At 42.8% G+C, this 19,761-nt stretch overlaps 1 protein-coding gene across 1 annotated transcript in view; it reads left to right on the forward strand.

Moving 5' to 3' along the window:
• The window catches only part of COL21A1 (collagen type XXI alpha 1 chain), a 235,518-nt gene that overhangs the window by 205,529 nt on the left and 10,228 nt on the right, over positions 1-19,761 (forward strand). The window contains exons 19-25 of the mRNA XM_072142258.1: positions 543-596; positions 1,811-1,855; positions 2,428-2,481; positions 11,728-11,781; positions 15,865-15,918; positions 17,629-17,700; positions 19,196-19,231. Of these exons, the coding sequence (XP_071998359.1) occupies positions 543-596; positions 1,811-1,855; positions 2,428-2,481; positions 11,728-11,781; positions 15,865-15,918; positions 17,629-17,700; positions 19,196-19,231 (369 nt within the window). The remainder of the gene's footprint in view (positions 1-542; positions 597-1,810; positions 1,856-2,427; positions 2,482-11,727; positions 11,782-15,864; positions 15,919-17,628; positions 17,701-19,195; positions 19,232-19,761) is intronic.

Genomic DNA, 19,761 nt, shown 5'->3' on the forward strand with positions numbered 1-19,761 from the left:
CCTTCTCCAATGCTGGCACCTGCAAGGATATGCATGTATGCTTTGCTGGTGGCACTCACTGGGGCAGGAGCTACTTGGTAGAGCTCCGAGGATGCTGGTGGCATGAATACAGCTTGGTTGTATCAGGTGCATGTATCAGGAAGTATTAGAGAAACAATAGTTTTGTGCTGAGGAACCAAGGAGGAACCTACCATTGGATCTACCTTAATAGGTAGATTCCTGATGGTACATTTCCTTTACATTCAGGCCTTTACTACAACCTGCCATCTCCATATCAAGAACATCTCTTGCATCTAACCCGTGCATCCCCCACACTTTGGAACTCTCTACCAAAATATGTCAGGATGTTCAGGATTGCCTACAACAAACACTAACTACACTGTTTTGCTTCCTCACCTAGTGTTAACTTCTGCCCTCCCATATAAATTGTGAATCTTCATGGGCAGGGTCCTCTCTCCTTTCTCTAATTAGCAATGCTCATAAAATTATGTAGTCCTTCTTATACTAAAGCCTGTATGACATGATATTTCTTTGTTCTAAAGGGAGAAGAAGGAAAACCAGGACCACCAGGAATGGAAGGTCAACAAGGGCTACCTGTTAGTATCATGGATTTATATGTAGTTAGCTTAACCCCTTCATGACTCATGGTCATTGATACTTGAATGTCCAGGTCAATTTTTGACGTTCGCTATGCGCTTCCTTAAATGACGATATCTCAGGATAAGCTTTACCATAAGCTTTACATATCATAGGTTTCCGGTAACGCTGTCAAACACTGCGGCGGGGGCGCTGCCTCTTCCACAGACCGCCCCACTCGCTCCATAGGCCGGCAGTGACACCGCGCCTAGCCACGCCCCAACCCCGCCCCCTCATGGATACATCGGACAGCTTTGCGAGCTGTCCGACAATTACACTGCACTCCGCCGCAGTGACAGGTCCTCTTTAAAGGGGAATATTTCTGTTTAAAATTACATCAATCAGGGTTCAGGAGATATGGCCGTTTGAGAGTGGTCACTGTCAAGACGTTTATTCATGTCCTTTCTGCATAGGGCGTGTGCAAGTACCGTAGTATGGCAGAGGTGAAGGGGTTAAGAAACTGGCATAGCAGTTTTGTCCCATACAAGTTGCTAAAAGTCAGATGAAGTTTATCTGTAGTAATAGAGACATAATAAACTTCTTCATAGTATAATTTTAGTTTTATATGAATAACTATACTTCATTGAGGGTCTACTTTTCTTTTTTATCTTATATGTGCTCCAAAATTTGCAACGTCTCCAATCTCCTAGCAAATTTTGCCAAAGCAGTGACTCCCTGTTGTTCCTGATATAGCTTAAGAATTCACATGTGGATATATAAAAATGTCGCAATTATGGAGTAAACACAACAAAAGTCACAAAAAATCCCACAGACTCAGCTGCCTGGTATATCGCCCTCTAAGATAAATCAAAACCAAAAGTCCAAAACCCAGAATAAAAGAAAAAAAGATACACACAAATATCCAGACTAAAGATAAATGACCCCTTTGTAATTTATTTGGTGCATCCATCCTCTTAGCTTTTCCTCTTAGCATTTCCATGTCTCGCTCATATCTCCCTTCTCCCTTCTGCCATCTCCCTTCTCAATCAGCACTAAAGTTAACGCAGATAAAATTGTAAATTATAGGACAGTTCCCATTACAGTGTATAATAACTGTAAAATACAAATACATTTTTAAGTGAATTTGACATGTGCTCATTAATATTTATGATTTTTTGTTATGGTTAATAAATTGTAATTGATAGTAATCTAGCATTTTTATGCTTGTCATCAGGGAATACCAGGAATTCCTGGAAACGATGGTGCTAGTGGCTTAAAGGTAGGGCATCAAATCTATGTATGTTTCTGAGGTACAAATGTAGGCATCGCCTACAAGTTAAAGTCAATCTATCAACTTAATCAAGCATGATAAACCAGGGACACATACTCTTATATTTGTTATCCAGGGCCTCTTTCCTTCTAAAACCAACTTTTAAACTTATGCTAATAAGCCTGAAGGGCTCTGGGGCATGTAGCCAGAGCCCCTTTGTGTTGTAGGCTGTTACAGTGTACAGGGAGTACTATTTCCCACCCACTGTGTGCTAAAACTTTTGCTGCTGCTGTGAGATTACAGCAGGCAGAAGCAAGGGGGAGTGAAGGTAACTTCAGACTCATTAACATCATTTTAAAAGTTGATTTTAGAGTGATGAAGGGCATAGATAACAAATACAAGATTACCATAGTCACAGTGCCTAGATCTATGAGTAGGTGCCCTTGGTTTACTATGCTTGATTTTGATGGTAGATTTCCTTTAACTAAAATGTAGTAAAATTTTAGCTTAAATGTTTCCATCCAGTTCAATGCTTTTTGTTGTGTGTTACCAAGTTTCCTAACTATTTTTTTTTAACCAAGGGTGAAGTAGGACCACCTGGGGAACCTGGTGTCAGAGGATCTCCTGGGATTCCAGTATGTAAAAACAGCACACATTGGTATATGTACAGAGATTAATTGTACTGGTATATATGTTGTATAAAATGGATTGGGTAGTTCTTTAGTGAGGTGTGAAATAATGAGCTCCTAGTACACTGACTGACTTTTCCTTAAGAAAAATACTGTATTATGCTTGTCAGTGTAACATTACTGGCACACCTGAAGGCCTTTAAGTAGGCCTCTTTTTACCATGAAATCCTCTAAGAAACCCACATTTGTGTTGCAGGGGTACACGTTCAGTGCCAGGGAAGCCTTCACCCTTTATCAAATAGAAGTTGCAGTAGTTGAGTATCTGATGGGTTATTAAAACATCAAACCCCAAGAGGTTATTTAAATCCTATTTAAAAAAAAAATACAATCAATTTTAATGGAACATTCCTATAATGAATTAGTCAATTTCTGTTTTAGATTATCTAAAGCAAAATAATTCTATGGAAAATATTCCAAATTTCACATTTCAGTGCATTTCCATTCACCCCATATGTGGACACAGTTTCTCTTTACAAATGAGACTGTGTGCAGCTCTGTCCACCGCTTACATTAGAAGATTAGCAAACTCTCTTGGTTGTAATGGTCAGAAGATAAATAAAAATGTCCCACACCTTCAATTAATCCATATCAATAAAATAAATAAAGTTTATTCCATATGTTAAAAAAATCCATGTGATGAGGAAGAAAATCAACATGGCAGTTTCCCAACCTACGTGTTTCTGATGTACATCCTTATTTATTAGAGATGAGCGAGCACTAAAATGCTCGGGTACTCGTTATTCGAGACGAACTTTTCCCGATGCTCGAGTGCTCGTTTCGAGTAACGAGCCCCATTGAAGTCAATGGGAGACTCGAGCATTTTTCAAGGGGACCAAGGCTCTGCACAGGGAAGCTTGGCCAAACACCTGGGAACCTCAGAAAAGGATGGAAACACCACGGAAATGGACAGGAAACAGCAGGGGCAGCATGCATGGATGCCTCTGAGGCTGCTTAATCGCACCATTATGCCAAAATTATGGGCAACAGCATGGCCATGACAGAGTGACAGAATGAAGCTAGATAGCATCTAAAACATCCAATAATTGACCCTGACACTATAGGGGACGGCATGCAGAGGCAGCGGCAGCAGCGGCAGGCTAGAGAGTGGCATGGCGACATACCCTAAATGGACTCAGGCTTCAAACCAATGGGTGGCAGAGAGGAACCAAAGGAGGTGAGCAAGAAGCGCTCAAATAATATCGGTACATGATAAAAGTTTGCCAGTATATTTTGTGGATTACACAGCAGGGTGGCGACAAAGTTAACATGGAAGCCATGAAAACAACCCAAAATTCTGCCTGACACAGCTCGTTTGATAAGGGGACCATGTATGGAGGCAGTGAACTAGTAGTAGATTAAAGGTGCTGCAGTTCAAACTATGTTAGTTGGATCTTGGCATGGAGCTGGCGCTCCGCTGCCAGGCGAGCTTTCGCCAATCCAAGCCCCTGTCTCTAGGCTACTCCCCAAACAGCACTTCTAAGAACCTTTTGTATAAGATCAAGTGTAGTAGCGTTCTTATAAGTTTGGGATATGGCGGGTGAGGGGAATGTAAACATCTGCGCAAGAAGCGCTGAAATAATATCCGTAAATGAAAAAAGTTTTCCAGTATATTTTGTGGCTTACACAGCACAGTGGCGACAAAGTTAACAAGTTTGATGTGGAATGCCCTGTAATAGCTCTTGGGCGGTGTGCCTTTTATCACCTAGGCTCAGCAGTTTGAGCACCGCCTGCTGTCGCTTAGCGACGGCACTGCTGCTGTGCCTAGAGCTACCGACTGATGGCGCCATGCCCACGGATGGTAATTCGGAGGAGGAGGAGGTGGAGGAGGGGTGGGAGGAGGAGGAGGCATAGTAGGCCTGAAACACCTGGACCGAGGTAGGCCCCGCAATCCTCTGCGTCGGCAGTATATGACCAGCCCCAGGGTCAGACTCGGTCCCAGCCTGCACCAAGTTAAGTGTAGTAGCGTTCTTATAAGTTTGGAATATGGCGGGTGAGGGGAATGTAAACAGATGCGCAAGAAGCGCTGAAATAATATCCGTAAATGGTAAAAGTTTGCCAGTATATTTTGAGGATTACACAGCAGGGTGGCGACAAAGTTAACAAGTTTGTTGTGGAAGCCATGAAAACAACCCAAAATTCTGCCTGACACAGCACGTTTGATAAGGCGGCCATGTATGGAGGCAGTGAACTAGTAGTAGATTAAAGGTGCTGCAGTTAAAACTCTGTTAGTTGGTTCTTTGCATGGAGCTGGTGCTCCGCTGCCAGGCGAGCTTTCGCCAATCCAAGCCCCTGTCTCTAGGCTACTCCCCAAACAGCACTTCTAAGAACCTTTTGTATAAGATCAAGTGTAGTAGCGTTCTTATAAGTTTAGGATATGGCGGGTGAGGGGAATGTAAACATCTGCGCAAGAAGCGCTGAAATAATATCCGTAAATGGTAAAAGTTTGCCAGTGTATTTTGTGGATAACACAGCAGGGTGGCGACAAAGTTAACAACTTTGATGTGGAATCCATGAAAACAACCCAAATTTCGGCCTGACACACCTCGTTTGATAAAGGGACGATGTATGGAGGCAGCTATATGGACGACTTTTGGAGGTAGCAATGGAGACAACGTGTGGAGGCTGCTATGGAGACAATTCAATTTGGATAGTGCCTGTATGTGGCAGTCCAAAAAAGTTTTCAAACCAGAGGAGCAGGTAGGTGGCCCTCCATAAAAATGGAATAGATTGAGTGCCTGTATGTGGCAGTCCAAAAAAGTTTTCAAACCAGAGGAGCAGGTAGGTGGCCCTCCAGAAAAATGGAATAGATTGAGTGCCTGTATGTGGCAGTCCAAAAAAGTTTCAAACCAGAGGAGCAGGTAGGTGGCCCTCCAGAAAAATGGAATAGATTGAGTGCCTGTATGTGGCAGTCCAAAAAAGTTTTCAAACCAGAGGAGCAGGTAGGTGGCCCTCCAGAAAAATGGAATAGATTGAGTGCCTGTATGTGGCAGTCCAAAAAAGTTTTCAAACCAGAGGAGCAGGTAGGTGGCCCTCCAGAAAAATTGAATAGATTGAGTGCCTGTATGTGGCACTCCCAAAAATTGTTTAAAACAGAGGACCGGGTCGGTGGCCCTCCAGAAAAATTAAATGCATAAAGTACTATAGCTAGAGCCAGTGGGCCCTGTCAAAAAATAGCCAGTTTCCTCTGCTTTACTGTACAAAGAGGAGGAGAAGGAGGAAAATGAGGAGGAGGAGGAGTGGATAAATTATTCAGGTTGAGCTTCCTTCACCTGGTGGAGATTGGAAATTAGGAGAAATCCAGGCTTTATTCATCTTGATAAGCGTCAGCCTGTCAGCGCTGTCAGTCGACAGGCGTGTACGCTTATCGGTGATGATGCCACCAGCTGCACTGAAAACCCGCTCGGACAAGACGCTAGCGGCAGGGCAGGCAAGAACCTCCAAGGCGTACAGCGCCAGTTCGTGCCACATGTCCAGCTTTGAAACCCAGTAGTTGTAGGGAGCTGTGTGATCATTTAGGACGATGGTATGGTCAGCTACGTACTCCCTCACCATCTTTCTGTAAAGATCAGCCCTACTCTGCCGAGACTGGGGACAGGTGACAGTGTCTTGCTGGGGTGACATAAAGCTGGCAAAAGCCTTGTAAAGCGTACCCTTGCCAGTGCTGGACAAGCTGCCTGCTCGCCTACTCTCCCTCGCTACTTGTCCCGCAGAACTACGCACTCTGCCGCTAGCGCTGTCAGAAGGGAAATACTGTTTCAGCTTGTGCACCAGGGCCTGCTGGTATTCATGCATTCTCACACTCCTTTCCTCTCCAGGGATGAGAGTGGAAAGATTTTGCTTGTACCGTGGGTCCAGGAGAGTGAACACCCAGTAATCGGTGCTGGAATAAATTCTTTGAACGCGAGGGTCACGGGATAGGCAGCCTAGCATGAAATCTGCCATACGCGCCAGAGTACCAACGCGTAAGAATTCACTCCCCTCACTGGCCTGACTGTCCATTTCCTCCTCCTCCAACTCCTCCAACTCCTCTTCTTCTGCCCATACACGCTCAACAGTGAAGGACTCAACAATGGTCCCCTCTTGTGTCTCGCCAACATTCTCCTCCTCTTCCTCCTCATCCTCCTCCACCTCCACCTCCTCCGATATGCGCTGAGAAACAGACCTAAGGGTGCTTTGGCTATCAACAAGGGAATCTTCTTCCCCCGTCTCTTGTGAGGAGCGCAAAGCTTCCGACTTCATGCTGACCAGAGAGTTTTTCAACAGGCCAAGCAGCGGGATGGTGAGGCTGATGATGGCGGCATCGCCACTGACCATCTGTGTTGACTCCTCAAAGTTACTCAGCACCTGACAGATATCAGACATCCACATCCACTCCTCATTGTAGACTTGAGGAAGCTGACTGACCTGACTACCAGTTCTGGTGGAAGTTGACATCTGGCAGTCTACAATCGCTCGGCGCTGCTGGTAAACTCTGGATAACATGGTCAGTGTTGAATTCCACCTCGTGGGCACGTCGCACAACAGTCGGTGAGCGGGCAGTTGGAGGCGGCGCTGCGCTGCCCTGAGAGTGGCAGCATCTGTGCTGGACTTCCTGAAATGCGCACAGATGCGGCGCACCTTCGTGAGCAAATCAGACAGATTGGGGTATGTCTTGAGGAAACGCTGAACTATCAGATTTAACACATGGGCCAGGCATGGCACATGTGTCAGTCTGCCGAGTTGCAGAGCCGCCACCAGGTTACGGCCGTTGTCACACACAACCATGCCTGGCTTCAGGTTCAGCGGTGCCAGCCACAGATCAGTCTGCGCCGTGATGCCCTGTAATAGTTCTTGGGCGGTGTGCCTTTTATCGCCTAGGCTCAGCAGTTTGAGCACCGCCTGCTGTCGCTTAGCGACGGCACTGCTGCTGTGCCTAGAGCTACCGACTGATGGCGCCATGCCCACGGATGGTCGTTCGGAGGAGGAGGTGGAGGAGGGGTGGGAGGAGGAGGAGGAGGCATAGTAGGCCTGAAACACCTGGACCGAGGTAGGCCCCGCAATCCTCGGCGTCGGCAGTATATGACCAGCCGCAGGGTCAGACTCGGTCCCAGCCTCCACCAAGTTAACCCAATGTGCCGTCAGCGATATATAGTGGCCCTGCCCGGCAGCACTCGTCCACGTGTCCGTGGTCAGGTGGACCTTGTCAGAAACGGCGTTGGTCAGGGCACGGATTATGTTGTCTGACACGTGCTGGTGCAGGGCTGGGATGGCACATCGGGAAAAGTAGTGGCGGCTGGGGACCGAATACCGAGGGGCGGCCGCCGCCATGAGGCTGCGAAAGGCCTCGGTCTCTACTAGCCTATAGGGCAGCATCTCCAGGCTTAGCAATCTGGAGATGTGCACATTAAGGGCTTGGGCGTGCGGGTGGGTTGCACTATATTTGCGTTTCCGCTCCAGCGTCTGGGGTATGGAGAGCTGAACGCTGGTGGATGCTGTGGAGGATCGTGGAGGCGACGATGGGGTTTTTGTGGCAGGGTCCTGGGCAGGGGGCTGACTATCAGCTGACACAGGGGAAGGAGCAGTGGTGTGCACGGCCGGAGGTGAACGCGCTTGTTGCCACTGAGTGGGGTGTTTAGCATTCATATGCCTGCGCATACTGGTGGTAGTTAAGCTAGTAGTGGTGGAACCCCTGCTGATCCTGGTTTGGCAAATGTGGCACACCACAGTCCGTCGGTCATCCGGTGTTTCCTTAAAGAACCTCCAGACTTCTGAAAATCTAGCCCTCGCCGCAGGAGCCCTCGCCACGGGAGCTTCACTAGTTGACACATTTGGCGCTGATGCACCAGCTCTGGCCCTGCCTCTCCGTCTGGCCCCACCCCTGCCTCTTCCAACCTGTTCTGGTCGAGGACTCTCCTCCGTCTCAGAAGCACTGTGTTCACCCGGCCTCTTAACCCAGCTTGGGTCTGTCACCTCATCATCCTCCGATCCCTCAGTCTGCTCCCCCCTCGGACTTCCTGCCCTGACAACAACTTCCCCACTGTCTGACAACCGTGTCTCCTCATCGTCGGACACCTCTTTACACACTTCTTCCAGTACGTCAACAAGGTCATCATCACCCACAGACTGCGACTGGTGGAAAACCTGGGCATCGGAAAATTGCTCATCAGCAACCGGACAAGTGGTTTGTGACTGTGGGAAGGGTCCAGAAAACAGTTCCTCAGAGTATGCCGGTTCAAATGCCAAATTTTCCTGGGAGGGGGCAGACTGGGGGGGAGGAGGCTGAGGTGCAGGAGCTGGAGGAGTGCCGATTTCGGTGACATGGGTGGACTGCGTGGAAGACTGACTGGTGGACAAATTGCTCGAAGCATTGTCGGCAATCCACGACATCACCTGTTCGCACTGTTCTGGCCTCAACAGTGCTCTACCACGAGTCCCAGTAACTTCAGACATGAACCTAGGGAGTGCAGCTCTGCGGCGTTCCCCTGCTCCCTCATCAGCAGGTGGTGTCTCACCCCGCCCAGGACCACGGCCTCTGACCCCTGCAGTAGTTGGACGCCCACGTCCCCGCCCTCGTCCTCTACCCCTAGCCCTCGGGTTAAACATTTTGAAAATTAGAGTTATAACTTTAATTTTTTTTTTAACTTTTTTTAGTGTTTTTTTTTTTGTGTGTTTTTTAGTTTTTAAAACCAAACGATGCTATCCTATTGCTATGGCTATTTTCTAGCCAAGTATGAAAGCACACTGCTATGCCAGATGAGATGACACTGAGTTATTAAAAAAATAAACGTAAAATAAAAAAGGAAATGGCAGACTGTGCCTAATTGAAATCCAACCCCGGGCCCTAATAAATTTTCCCACTTCGGTCTTTGCGATGGATATGTGCGTCACTAAGCGCAAAACACAGTGGTCGCAAGTCTCACTCCAAATTGCTCACAATTTGCTAGTAGATGCACTGCAGCAACTACAGCCACCAGCAGATCAACCAGAAATCAAATATATATAACGCTACTGTAGGCGTAAGTAAGCCGTTTGGATTCTCCTATGGCTATTTTCTAGCCAAGTATTAAAGCACACTACTATGCCAGATGAGATGACGCTGAGTTATGAAAAAAATAAACGTCAAATAAAAAAGGAAATGGCAGACTGTGCCTAATTGAAATCCAACCCCGGGCCCTAATAAATTTTCCCACTTCGGTCTTTGCGATGGATATGTGCGTCACTAAGCGCAAAACACAGTGGTCGCAAGTCTCACTCCAAATTGCTCACAATTTGCTAGTAGATGCACTGCAGCAACTACAGCCACCAGCAGATCAACCAGAAATCAAATATATATAACGCTACTGTAGGCGTAAGTAAGCCGTTTGGATTCTCCTATGGCTATTTTCTAGCCAAGTATTAAAGCACACTACTATGCAAGATGAGATGACACTGAGTTATTAAAAAAATAAACGTAAAATAAAAAGAAACTGGCAGACTGTGCCTAATTGAAATCAAACCCCTAATAAATTTTCCCACTTTGGTGTTTGAGGTGGATATGTGTGTCACTAAGAGCTAAACACAACGGTAGCAAGTCCCCCTGCAAATTCCTCACAATATGGTACTAGCTGCACTACTAGTGCCAGCAAGCCCAGCCACAAGCAAAAAAAAAAAAAAGTATAACGTTATTGTAGCCCTAAGAAGGGCTGTTGGGTTGTTGTAGAATCACTCCTGCCTAACAGTAAGCTAATAGAACACCCTAACGCTTTCCCTGACCAGCAGCAGCTCTCTCCCTAGCGGCATCCAGACACAGAATGATCCGAGCAGCGCGGGCAGCGGCTAGTCTATCCCAGGGTCACCTGATCTGGCCAGCCAACCACTGCTATCGACGTGTAAGGGTACCACGTCATGCTGGGTGGAGTGCAGAGTCTCCTGTCTTGTGATTGGCTCTGTTTCTGGCCGCCAAAAAGCAAAACGGCGGGAGCTGCCATTTTCTCGAGCGGGCGAAATACTCGTCCGAGCAACGAGCAGTTACGAGTACGCTAATGCTCGATCGAGCATCAAGCTCGGACGAGTATGTTCGCTCATCTCTATTATTTATACCTTGGTATGATATAGAAGGAAATCATTCATTACCATGCTCACACTTTAAGTAACAAAGGTTCTTACGCACAGTGCTGTAAACATTGCATATGTTTTCTTTCTATATTTCTATATGTTTAGACCCCACTGCTTTAAATCAGAGATCTCTAAATAGTTTATACCATTGTTAACAGCTTCAGATATTGTTGGATAGGAAACAGTAAGTTAAAATAGAAATAAGAGAATCTACATTAACTCCAGATGGAGCAAGACTTTGGGAATTCCCTTTTGGAAAATTTGACTTTGGAATAACTGATCTCTATTCCAAATTGTTCTTGGAACTGCAAGTCTCTAAAGGAGAACAACCAATGCTCTAATGGATATCCTAATAATACTGCTCTGGTAAATACATTAGATAAAATAGTAATACTGTATATAAAAAAGTGACATGCGTATATATATATATAATGCAAATTTAGATTCTGCTAATCAATGTACATTAGACTTGCTATCAAACTACTGGTAATACTAAAACTATTTTTGTAATGCAATGGTGATTCTATTTAATTCTTGAAATGTTTGGTCAATATAACCCCTTCAGCCGTTTTTTGCCTTGAGAAAACGGCACCATTTTTCAAATCTGCCCTGTGTCACTATAAGCAGTTATAGCTTTGGAACATCACACGCTTTAACATATTCAGTGCATTTTGGGATTATTTTCTTGTGACACATTGTACTTTAAATTAATTTAAAAATGTGGATCATATTTTTTGTTTTAGTTATGAAGAAATGTGGCAAAAATGTGAAAAGATTATCCTTTTCCAAAGCTCTAAATTCTCTACTTTTATAGCACCCATAGCACCCAATTGTTCTAGCTGCCCATGGCAACCAATCAGAGTTGTGCTCTCATTTTGTATATAGCTGGGGGAAAATCTACCCCAATGTCCCCTATAAGCTATACTACTACTTTTATAATATGATATATATTACATGCAAAAATATTTTATTTTTGGTGGACATGAAAATATTATTTTGAAACCACTTATCATCCATTCTAATATTCGACAATAACTTCTGCAATATGTTTCTTCTTTATTCTTATGTGCATTTTACTAAACGTAAATAGTTTGATACGTTGTACTTATTATACTGTAGGGAGTGGCAGGAGCCGAAGGTTTACCAGGTTCAACAGGAATACCTGGACCTAAGGTAATAAACATTTTTTAGATATCCTGTACCCTGTGGTTCTCCTTGATGAAATATTAGTTTACCTTCAGACTTATTAGTTTTGCACTCCATTCAGGATTGTGTGAGTGCTTGAGTTCTGCAGTTAACCTCTTGTATGCAATGATGAAAGATCAAAAACTATGAAGATTGCATGATACATGGTAGAATTCCTTAAAATTGCATTTTGTGAATTCCTGTTACAGAAAAATACAAGTATTATAGGCAAGCAAAATATGCTGAAATTCTCAACAAGAAATGAAACTGCGAGTAAATGGTATAAAATACAACTTAAACATTACTCTTTAAAACCCCACGCCAGCCTAGAACTTTCACTCTCTGCCAGTCTGTGTTAAAATTCATATATTGGTAATGTTCTGCTTAAAATTGTTCTAGTGTAAGGAAATCTCTGACATTGTTGTTCTTAAGGCGTACAAGCCAGCACAGTGAGTGAGGCCATTGTTTAGTTGTAGTGAACCCTGGTTGTATAAGCAGTGAAAAATAAACAAAAGACATTGGGGCACATTTACTAACCTGTCCCTTGCGCGATCCCTCCCTGCGTTGTACGACGATCATGGACCCCAGCGTGATTCCCTAAGATCGTGCGCCCAATTTCCTCCTTGTGTCGCTTCCCTGCTGAGGTCCGCGGGAGTTCACCATTTTCTTCCTACTGCATGTAAGTGCATTGTCTTGCGACACAAATTGAAAGTTTGCGCTGCAAAACTAGAATCGCAGGAATATCCGTTTGTTGGATAGTAGATGAGCCCCATTTTGGGCAACCACAGCAATTGCAGGAGCGTTTTTTTAATATATAAAATCTATTATAGTTATACTTCACAAAACATTTGAGAGCCCCCATAACTGCAGTATCTACTATTAACATATATCAGGTAAACACATTAAATATAAAATAAAAAAATGGCAAATTGATTTTTTTAGAAAGCAAAAGACCCCACTATGATTTTTCTATTATTTGTTTCACGCTTTCTAAAAGGCAATTGATATTTTGACTCTTATACACACATAGGCCCACATTTATTAAAGTGTAAACACCAGTTTTCTGTCTGACTTTGCACTGAAAAGAATGGGTTATCATGTGCAGACTCTCAGAGCTCTGACTCTCTGACCTGGAACCAACTCATGCTCTGATAAATACCTTGTTTGCACTATCCGCTTTGTTGGTTAACCCCTTACCGACATAACAATAATAATAATCTTTATTTATATAGCGCCATCAAATTCCGTAGCGCTTTATAAATCATAGTGGACATATACAACTATATTACATTACAAAAAACAAACAGTCATATGGAACAATAGGAGTGAGGGCCCTGCTCACAAGAGCTTACAGACTATGAGGATGAGGGGGGTGACACAAGAGCTTACAGTCTATGAGGATGAGGGGGGTGACACAAGAGCTTACAGTCTATGAGGATGAGGGGGGTGACACAAGAGGTTGTAAAATGGTCCAGCCATTCTTTATAAGGGAACAATATAAAATAATTTAATAAATAATTTACTAAACAACGATGTTGCTGCTTGAACCAGCCATCATGCGCCATCTTATTTACAGTGTCCTAGGTGAAAAAGACTGCAGAGAAGCCTGGAGCTTGGTATATATCTGCCGTTTGCCAGATAACAGATGGGAGATAGGACATAGGATGGATTAGTAAAGGGAGAGTAGACATTTCAAGCAGTTAGCGAGTGTGATAGGCTTGCCTAAAGAGATGGGTTTTAAGAGCACGTTTGAAGCTTTGGAGGGTGGGTATTAGTCTGAGAGTCCGGGGAAGGGCATTCCAGAGAATTGGAGCAACTCGGGAGAAGCCCTGGATACGTGCATGGGAGGTTCGAATTAAGGTAGAGATTAATCTAAGGTCACTGGCAGATGTGACGTAGTATTACATCACATGCCGGGTCCCGGTACATGGAAGGGGCTCGCGGGCCGAGCCCTCTCCATGGCCGATAAGTCTTTGCTGCATATTGCAGCAAAGGCTTACCAGTGACACCCGCGATCAGTGCCAGCACTGATCACGGGTGTTTTCGGGCTGATCGCTGCCAGCAAAGCTGCCGGTTGCTTCAAAAATCTTTCTGAGGATCGTCGCTTCCCGTGACGTCATCAGAGAACTGCGATCTGTTGCCATGGTAGCCTCGGGTCTATCAGCACATTGTAATGTAGCATGGAAGTATATGATAGGATTTTACAGACAACCTAGGGTTAATGTACCCTAGGGAGTCTGAAATATAGCAAAAATTAAAATAAAAAAAAAAGTTTAAAAAAAATAAAATAAAAAAACCTAAAAACTCAAATCCCCCTTTACCTAGAACTGATATAAATATAAATAAACAGTAAAAATTATAAACACATTAGGTATCGCTGTGTCCGAAAATGCCCAAAATATGGTAATGGTTTTTCACTGCGTTTAACCCCGTAACGGAAAATCGCGCCCAAAGTCGAAAATGGCACTTTTTTGCCATTTTAAAAAAATGTAAAATTCTATAAAAAGTGATCAAAAGGTCGCACAGTCCTAAAAATGACAACATTGTAAGTGTCATCAAAATCTGCAAAAAACAACACTACCCACAGCTCCATACACTAAAGTATAAAAAAGTTATTAGTGCCAGAAGATCCCCAAAAAAGGTTTTAATTTTTTTAAATGTATGAAAACATTATAAAACCTGTATAAATTTGTTATCCCCGTAATCATACTGACCCAAAGAATAAAGTAGACATGTCATTTGGGGCATACAGTAAAAATCTGTAAAATCCAAGCCCATTTCACTGCATTTGGAATTTTTTTCTTGCTTCCGAGTACACAGCATGGAATATTAAATACCAACATTTTGAAGTGTAATTTGTTACGCAGAAAATAAGCCATCACACAACTGTACATGGAAAAATAAAAAAAGTTACAGATTTTTGAAGGTGGGGAGTGAAAAATGAAAACGGAAAAACGAAAAAGGGCTGCGGCGTTAAGTGGTTAAATAGGTCCTTTTCTAGCGCTATCGTTCTTACTACTGTTCCGCTATTTCTGGTCTCTGATATTTAGCTCTCGTACCTGACTTTTCTTTGAATCTGTGATTTTGTGCCTGATTATCTCTGTTGTGAGCTGGATTGTCGACCTCCCCATTGTTTTATTTGTTTGTCTGTCTTGTTACGTGTCCACACTTTGGGTCAGGGAGGGACTGTCTTCGTGGTTGTCCAGAATCACCTAGAATGCATGGAGGCAAGCAGGTATGGCTGTTGGGGTGGCTGGAGTTTTGGGGTTCATGGCCCTTCCTGTTATCAGATTTTCAACACAAAAGAAAAACTGCAAACAATGGCTCTCATCAAACTTTTAGGCTTTCACGTTGACAGTGGATGCTCATGGCGAGCTGAATTGTTTCCCTGCTGTGAACTATGGACAATTTCTTCCATTTTTCATAATCAAGTTACATTCATATGGCACCACAAATAAAAATGAACTATAGTCTACGAGTGATCTGTTGATCAGTGGAAAACTGTTCAGACAAGGAATTACTAATTAACAGTCCATTAAGGGAAATCTACTATTACCTATTAAGGTAGCTCTGATGGCAGGATCCCTTTATTAACCAAATCCCTAAACTATGCTTGCCTAACCTTATAACAATGTCTAGTTTTATCTAGAGTTTATCTTACTAATATGTAGATTTTTGGGAGAGGTTACTTGAGCAGAAGAAAGCACTACTCGATGCCCCAGTTTTCTCAGACGCACACCTGCACATTGTCACTTGTGCCCAGCACTGAAGACGGAGTGCGCATTCATAGAGATCTGGTGATATGAAGGTAGGCAGGGACAGCAGAGGATATTTGGGCGTGATGTAGCCTTGTTTCACAAAGAGGCTACTCCAAGCCCCAGTAACTTCTCAGAAAAATGTGCATATTTGATAGATAAACTAAAGTTTAGGTAAGAAATTATACCCATCAAAATGGTCTTAATCTATGTATGAATCCAACCTAATAAATAATTTAATTGTATTGTTTCATATGACTGTAATTTAACATTGTATTAAAAAAAAAGTTTAAAAAATAAGATATATCCTTTTCAGGGAAATAAAGGTGATACTGGAATACCAGGGAAGGCTGGTTCATTAGGCAACAAGGTATGTAGCAAATACATTATTTTGATATGTAACTTTAGGTCCCATTATGCTGTTAAACTGTGTTTTTTGGAACACATAAAATAAAGATACTAAATTAATTTAAAGAGAATCTGTGACCAGGGATCCCCACACACTGTACCTTTTAGATGTCTTTATACATGTTCCACTGATGCCTCTATCCATGGGATTACAGACAACATTCTTCTAAAAAAAAGACTTTTATTGATGTCCTTGGTTCCAGTCATAGAGTCAGAGAACTGTAGTATACAGTCTAAATAGGAGGAGGTTTAGAGAGAGACAGAGGCATTGGGGCACATTTACTTACCTGTCCGAGGAGTTCACCCGAAGTGCATTGTTCTGACGATAATGCACTGTGCCGTGATTCACTAAGATTGTGCGCCCGATATCTTGCATGTGTCGCTTCCCCACTGAGGTCCGCCGGAGTTCACCTTCTTCTTCCCGATGCATGTAATTGCATTGTCTTGCCACACAATTTTAAAGTTAAATCCTGTGCTCAGTCTGAATCCGTCGGATCGTCCGGGCAGCGCGCCCTCCCTGATTTCCGTTGCATGAAAGCCAGCACAGCTGTGCCAAAATCTGATCGCGTGCAACACAATCCCCTTCTAAATACCTGTCCCAGCCGTGCAATCCCAGAAAACGTCAGGAAGTCTGACGGAAATGCGATCCGCAGATCCTTAGTAAATAAGCCCCATTGTGTGACTCGCTCTGATATATGATTAACCACTCCTTTAGGTGGGTTGAGTGTGATTTTGGCTGCTTGAAGAGAAATTAAACTTCCTCCCCACTGAAGAGATGGGGTAACCTGACGGTAAAATGCATTTTTCCCGCCTCTGTGACTGGGACTGAGGTCATCAATAAAAGTCTTTTTAGAAGAATGGTGGTTCTCATCCCATGGATAGGGGCATCAATGAGACATGTATAAACATCTAAAAACTATAGTGTGTGGTTTACTCTCACCATTGCATGCGTCAAGTGCTATTTTCCGAATAAAAGTATATTATACAACTATTTATAAAGTTAATTATCAATATCTGCACCAAATTACTTAAAATTTGCATTTTCCCTTTAATTGCAAAAATCTTTTTCTATTTAAATCCCACAAATTCGAATCCAAACAAAACATAAAGAATTTTATTTTCAAGTCCGCTCGTTCTGTGAGTGAATTTTACATTAATACTGTGTGGTCCTCATTTCTTGCTGGAAAATGGATTATAAATTAGTTTTTAGTGCTTAACACAATAAAGATCATGAAAAATAGTGGAGGAGAATTTAGCTTTATCGAATGCAGGCTGATTGCTTGGCTTGTAGTTCAAATAGCCAGTGATCCAACTTTTGTAACTGTACATTATACATGCAAACTCGCTTTATATATTTCATAATTTGGCACCTATTTTCAATATTTTATTGAGAAGATTTGTTTATCTTTGAATAATTTTAGTTTTAAATCAAATATTATTGTTGCAAAATATAATGCCATATGGACTGAGAGAGAAATAATGAAATATTTGCCAATATGTATGTGTGTATGTATTATAATTATCTTTATACAGCGACATCATATTCTGTAGCGCTTTACAAATATACAGTACTTTTACTCAATCCTGTGTTACTAAACTCTATAGCTCTGAAATGTGTAACCTATGTGTACTGACATATTACCTCTATGTATGTGCTAAACCTAATTGCCAGGGAGAAAAAGGAGAAAGTGGCTTTCCAGGCACACAAGGATTTCGAGGGATCCCTGGACTTACAGGTGCCAAGGTAATGTGAAAGCTTTTATTTAATATGAAAGTTATCATGAATACATTCTACACACCAAACCACCATGTTCTGCCACCACAGACATTAAAGAGGTGTCACAGAAATTGTATAAACATTGATATCACAATACAATGAAAATAGATGGTTTTATTTCAGCCACTAAACAGCCTGCAAAGTGTAAAAATAAAGAACTTAGTGGTTCTGAAATCTTCAGTAAAACCTCTCTCTGGTCATTCTGCAGCCCTGGATTGATTACAGTCTGTGAACCTTGTTTCTGAAAAGTCATTGGCTAGAAATCACATTATTCATTCCATGGCTATTTGCTGTATAAGAGGCATCCTGTGCTTTACCATGTGCATTTGGTACCCCTCATTGTTTTGAAAGGTCAAAGATGGACACATAGGCCACATTTAGAAGTTGTAGCTTACCAGTATTCTCTACTTTAGTTTGGCTTCATGCTTTTAGCTTTTGATGAAATCTGATGCAAAATTTGATGGAATAATCAATAAAATAAAGGAAATGAAAATTGTCTTATATTTTTGTACTAATTGTCCCATGGGATAGATTTTTACATTTGTGCCATATATTAAATGTCTTTAAGTGTCTTTATGACAAATGAATGTGTATTTCTATTCAAGACAGAACATATATTGGGGCACATTTACTAATGGTCGGTCGGATGCATTTCCGTCGGGTTTCCCAAATTTTTCCATTTTGCGCTAAATTGCCCCAGGCTGTTGGCGCATGCGATTGGATTGTGGCGCATCGGCGCCAACTTTCATGCGACCCAAATTAGGGGCATGGCCGTCGGACAACCCAACTGATTCAGACAAACCGCTGAATTTAAAAATTAAATTGTGTCGCAAGATAAGCACTTACATGTAGTGTAAAAAATGGTAGGAGTACATTGAGCGGCATCTGCATTTTATTAGCAATATAAACGTTTTTTAAAACAATGCTCCTTTTTTCAGTGATATATATCTGAAACGGTGATCCCTTTAAATTGGTGTCTCTTCTTTTACTAGTGACTTTATTGTAAAAAAATATCTTTTACTCCTTCCTGTTCATAGTAATGCATTTCTATCATTGGTCATTTAGTTCCTATGTTAATATCCATTGGTATCACCACACTACATATTCTTTGTTGTTGTGGACTATGAATTGTGGTGTTTTTCTACCAGGGAGGTAAATATACTTAGATCTTTTCCTTTAGTAAAATGTATATTATTTTGATTCTCACTTGTTAAGACCTTATCTTATACGGTATGCATCACTGTTTAATTTCCTGGTTATTGACAAGCACAAATGTCCTGATGGGTATGATGTGCCCTCAGCTGACGTGTGGGCTGTGACACACACGCCCACCTTGATTGGCATTTTACGTCTGGACAGCCACAAGTATATAACATAGGGATTCTTGTTATATAATTAATATTGCTGTTGTAATGTTCTAAATCCAGTACCATTCACATTTATCTTTTGATATTTCTTATAGGGTGATAAAGGAACTCAAGGTGAACGTGGCATTGAGGTAAAATTTAAGTACCACATTTTGCAATAGAATTTTTAATCTTTCCTGTCCTTGGTATTAACCAAGCTATCAATAGAGCAGGGGTAGGGAACCTATGGCTCGGGAGCCAGATATGGCTCTTTTGTTGGCTGCATCTGGCTCTCAGACAGATCTTTAATATATAGTGATGGCTGCTACGTCTCTTAGACTGATCATTGGACACAGGCAGCAATGTTACAGTTGCCTACGTCCTTTGTACGACCCAGGTGCCATCGCCGCCATCGTCTAAGCCTGGGTCAAAGAGAAGAGCGTGGGAGCGATGAGGAGCTGGCTGCAGGGAGCGCTGGTAAGTTTACATTAATTTTTTTTTTTTGCTGTGACTACCTATATACTGGGGGGCATGTGCTGTGGCTACCTATCTACTGGGAAGCATGTGCTGGGGCTACCTATCTACTGGGAGGCATGTGCTGTGGCTACCTATCTACTCGGAGTATGTGCTGTGGCTTCCTATCTACTGGGAGGCATGTGTTGTGGCTACTTATCTACTGGGG

Source organism: Engystomops pustulosus, chromosome 3 (assembly GCF_040894005.1).
Source record: "Engystomops pustulosus chromosome 3, aEngPut4.maternal, whole genome shotgun sequence".
In the NCBI taxonomy this organism is placed as follows: domain Eukaryota; kingdom Metazoa; phylum Chordata; class Amphibia; order Anura; family Leptodactylidae; genus Engystomops; species Engystomops pustulosus.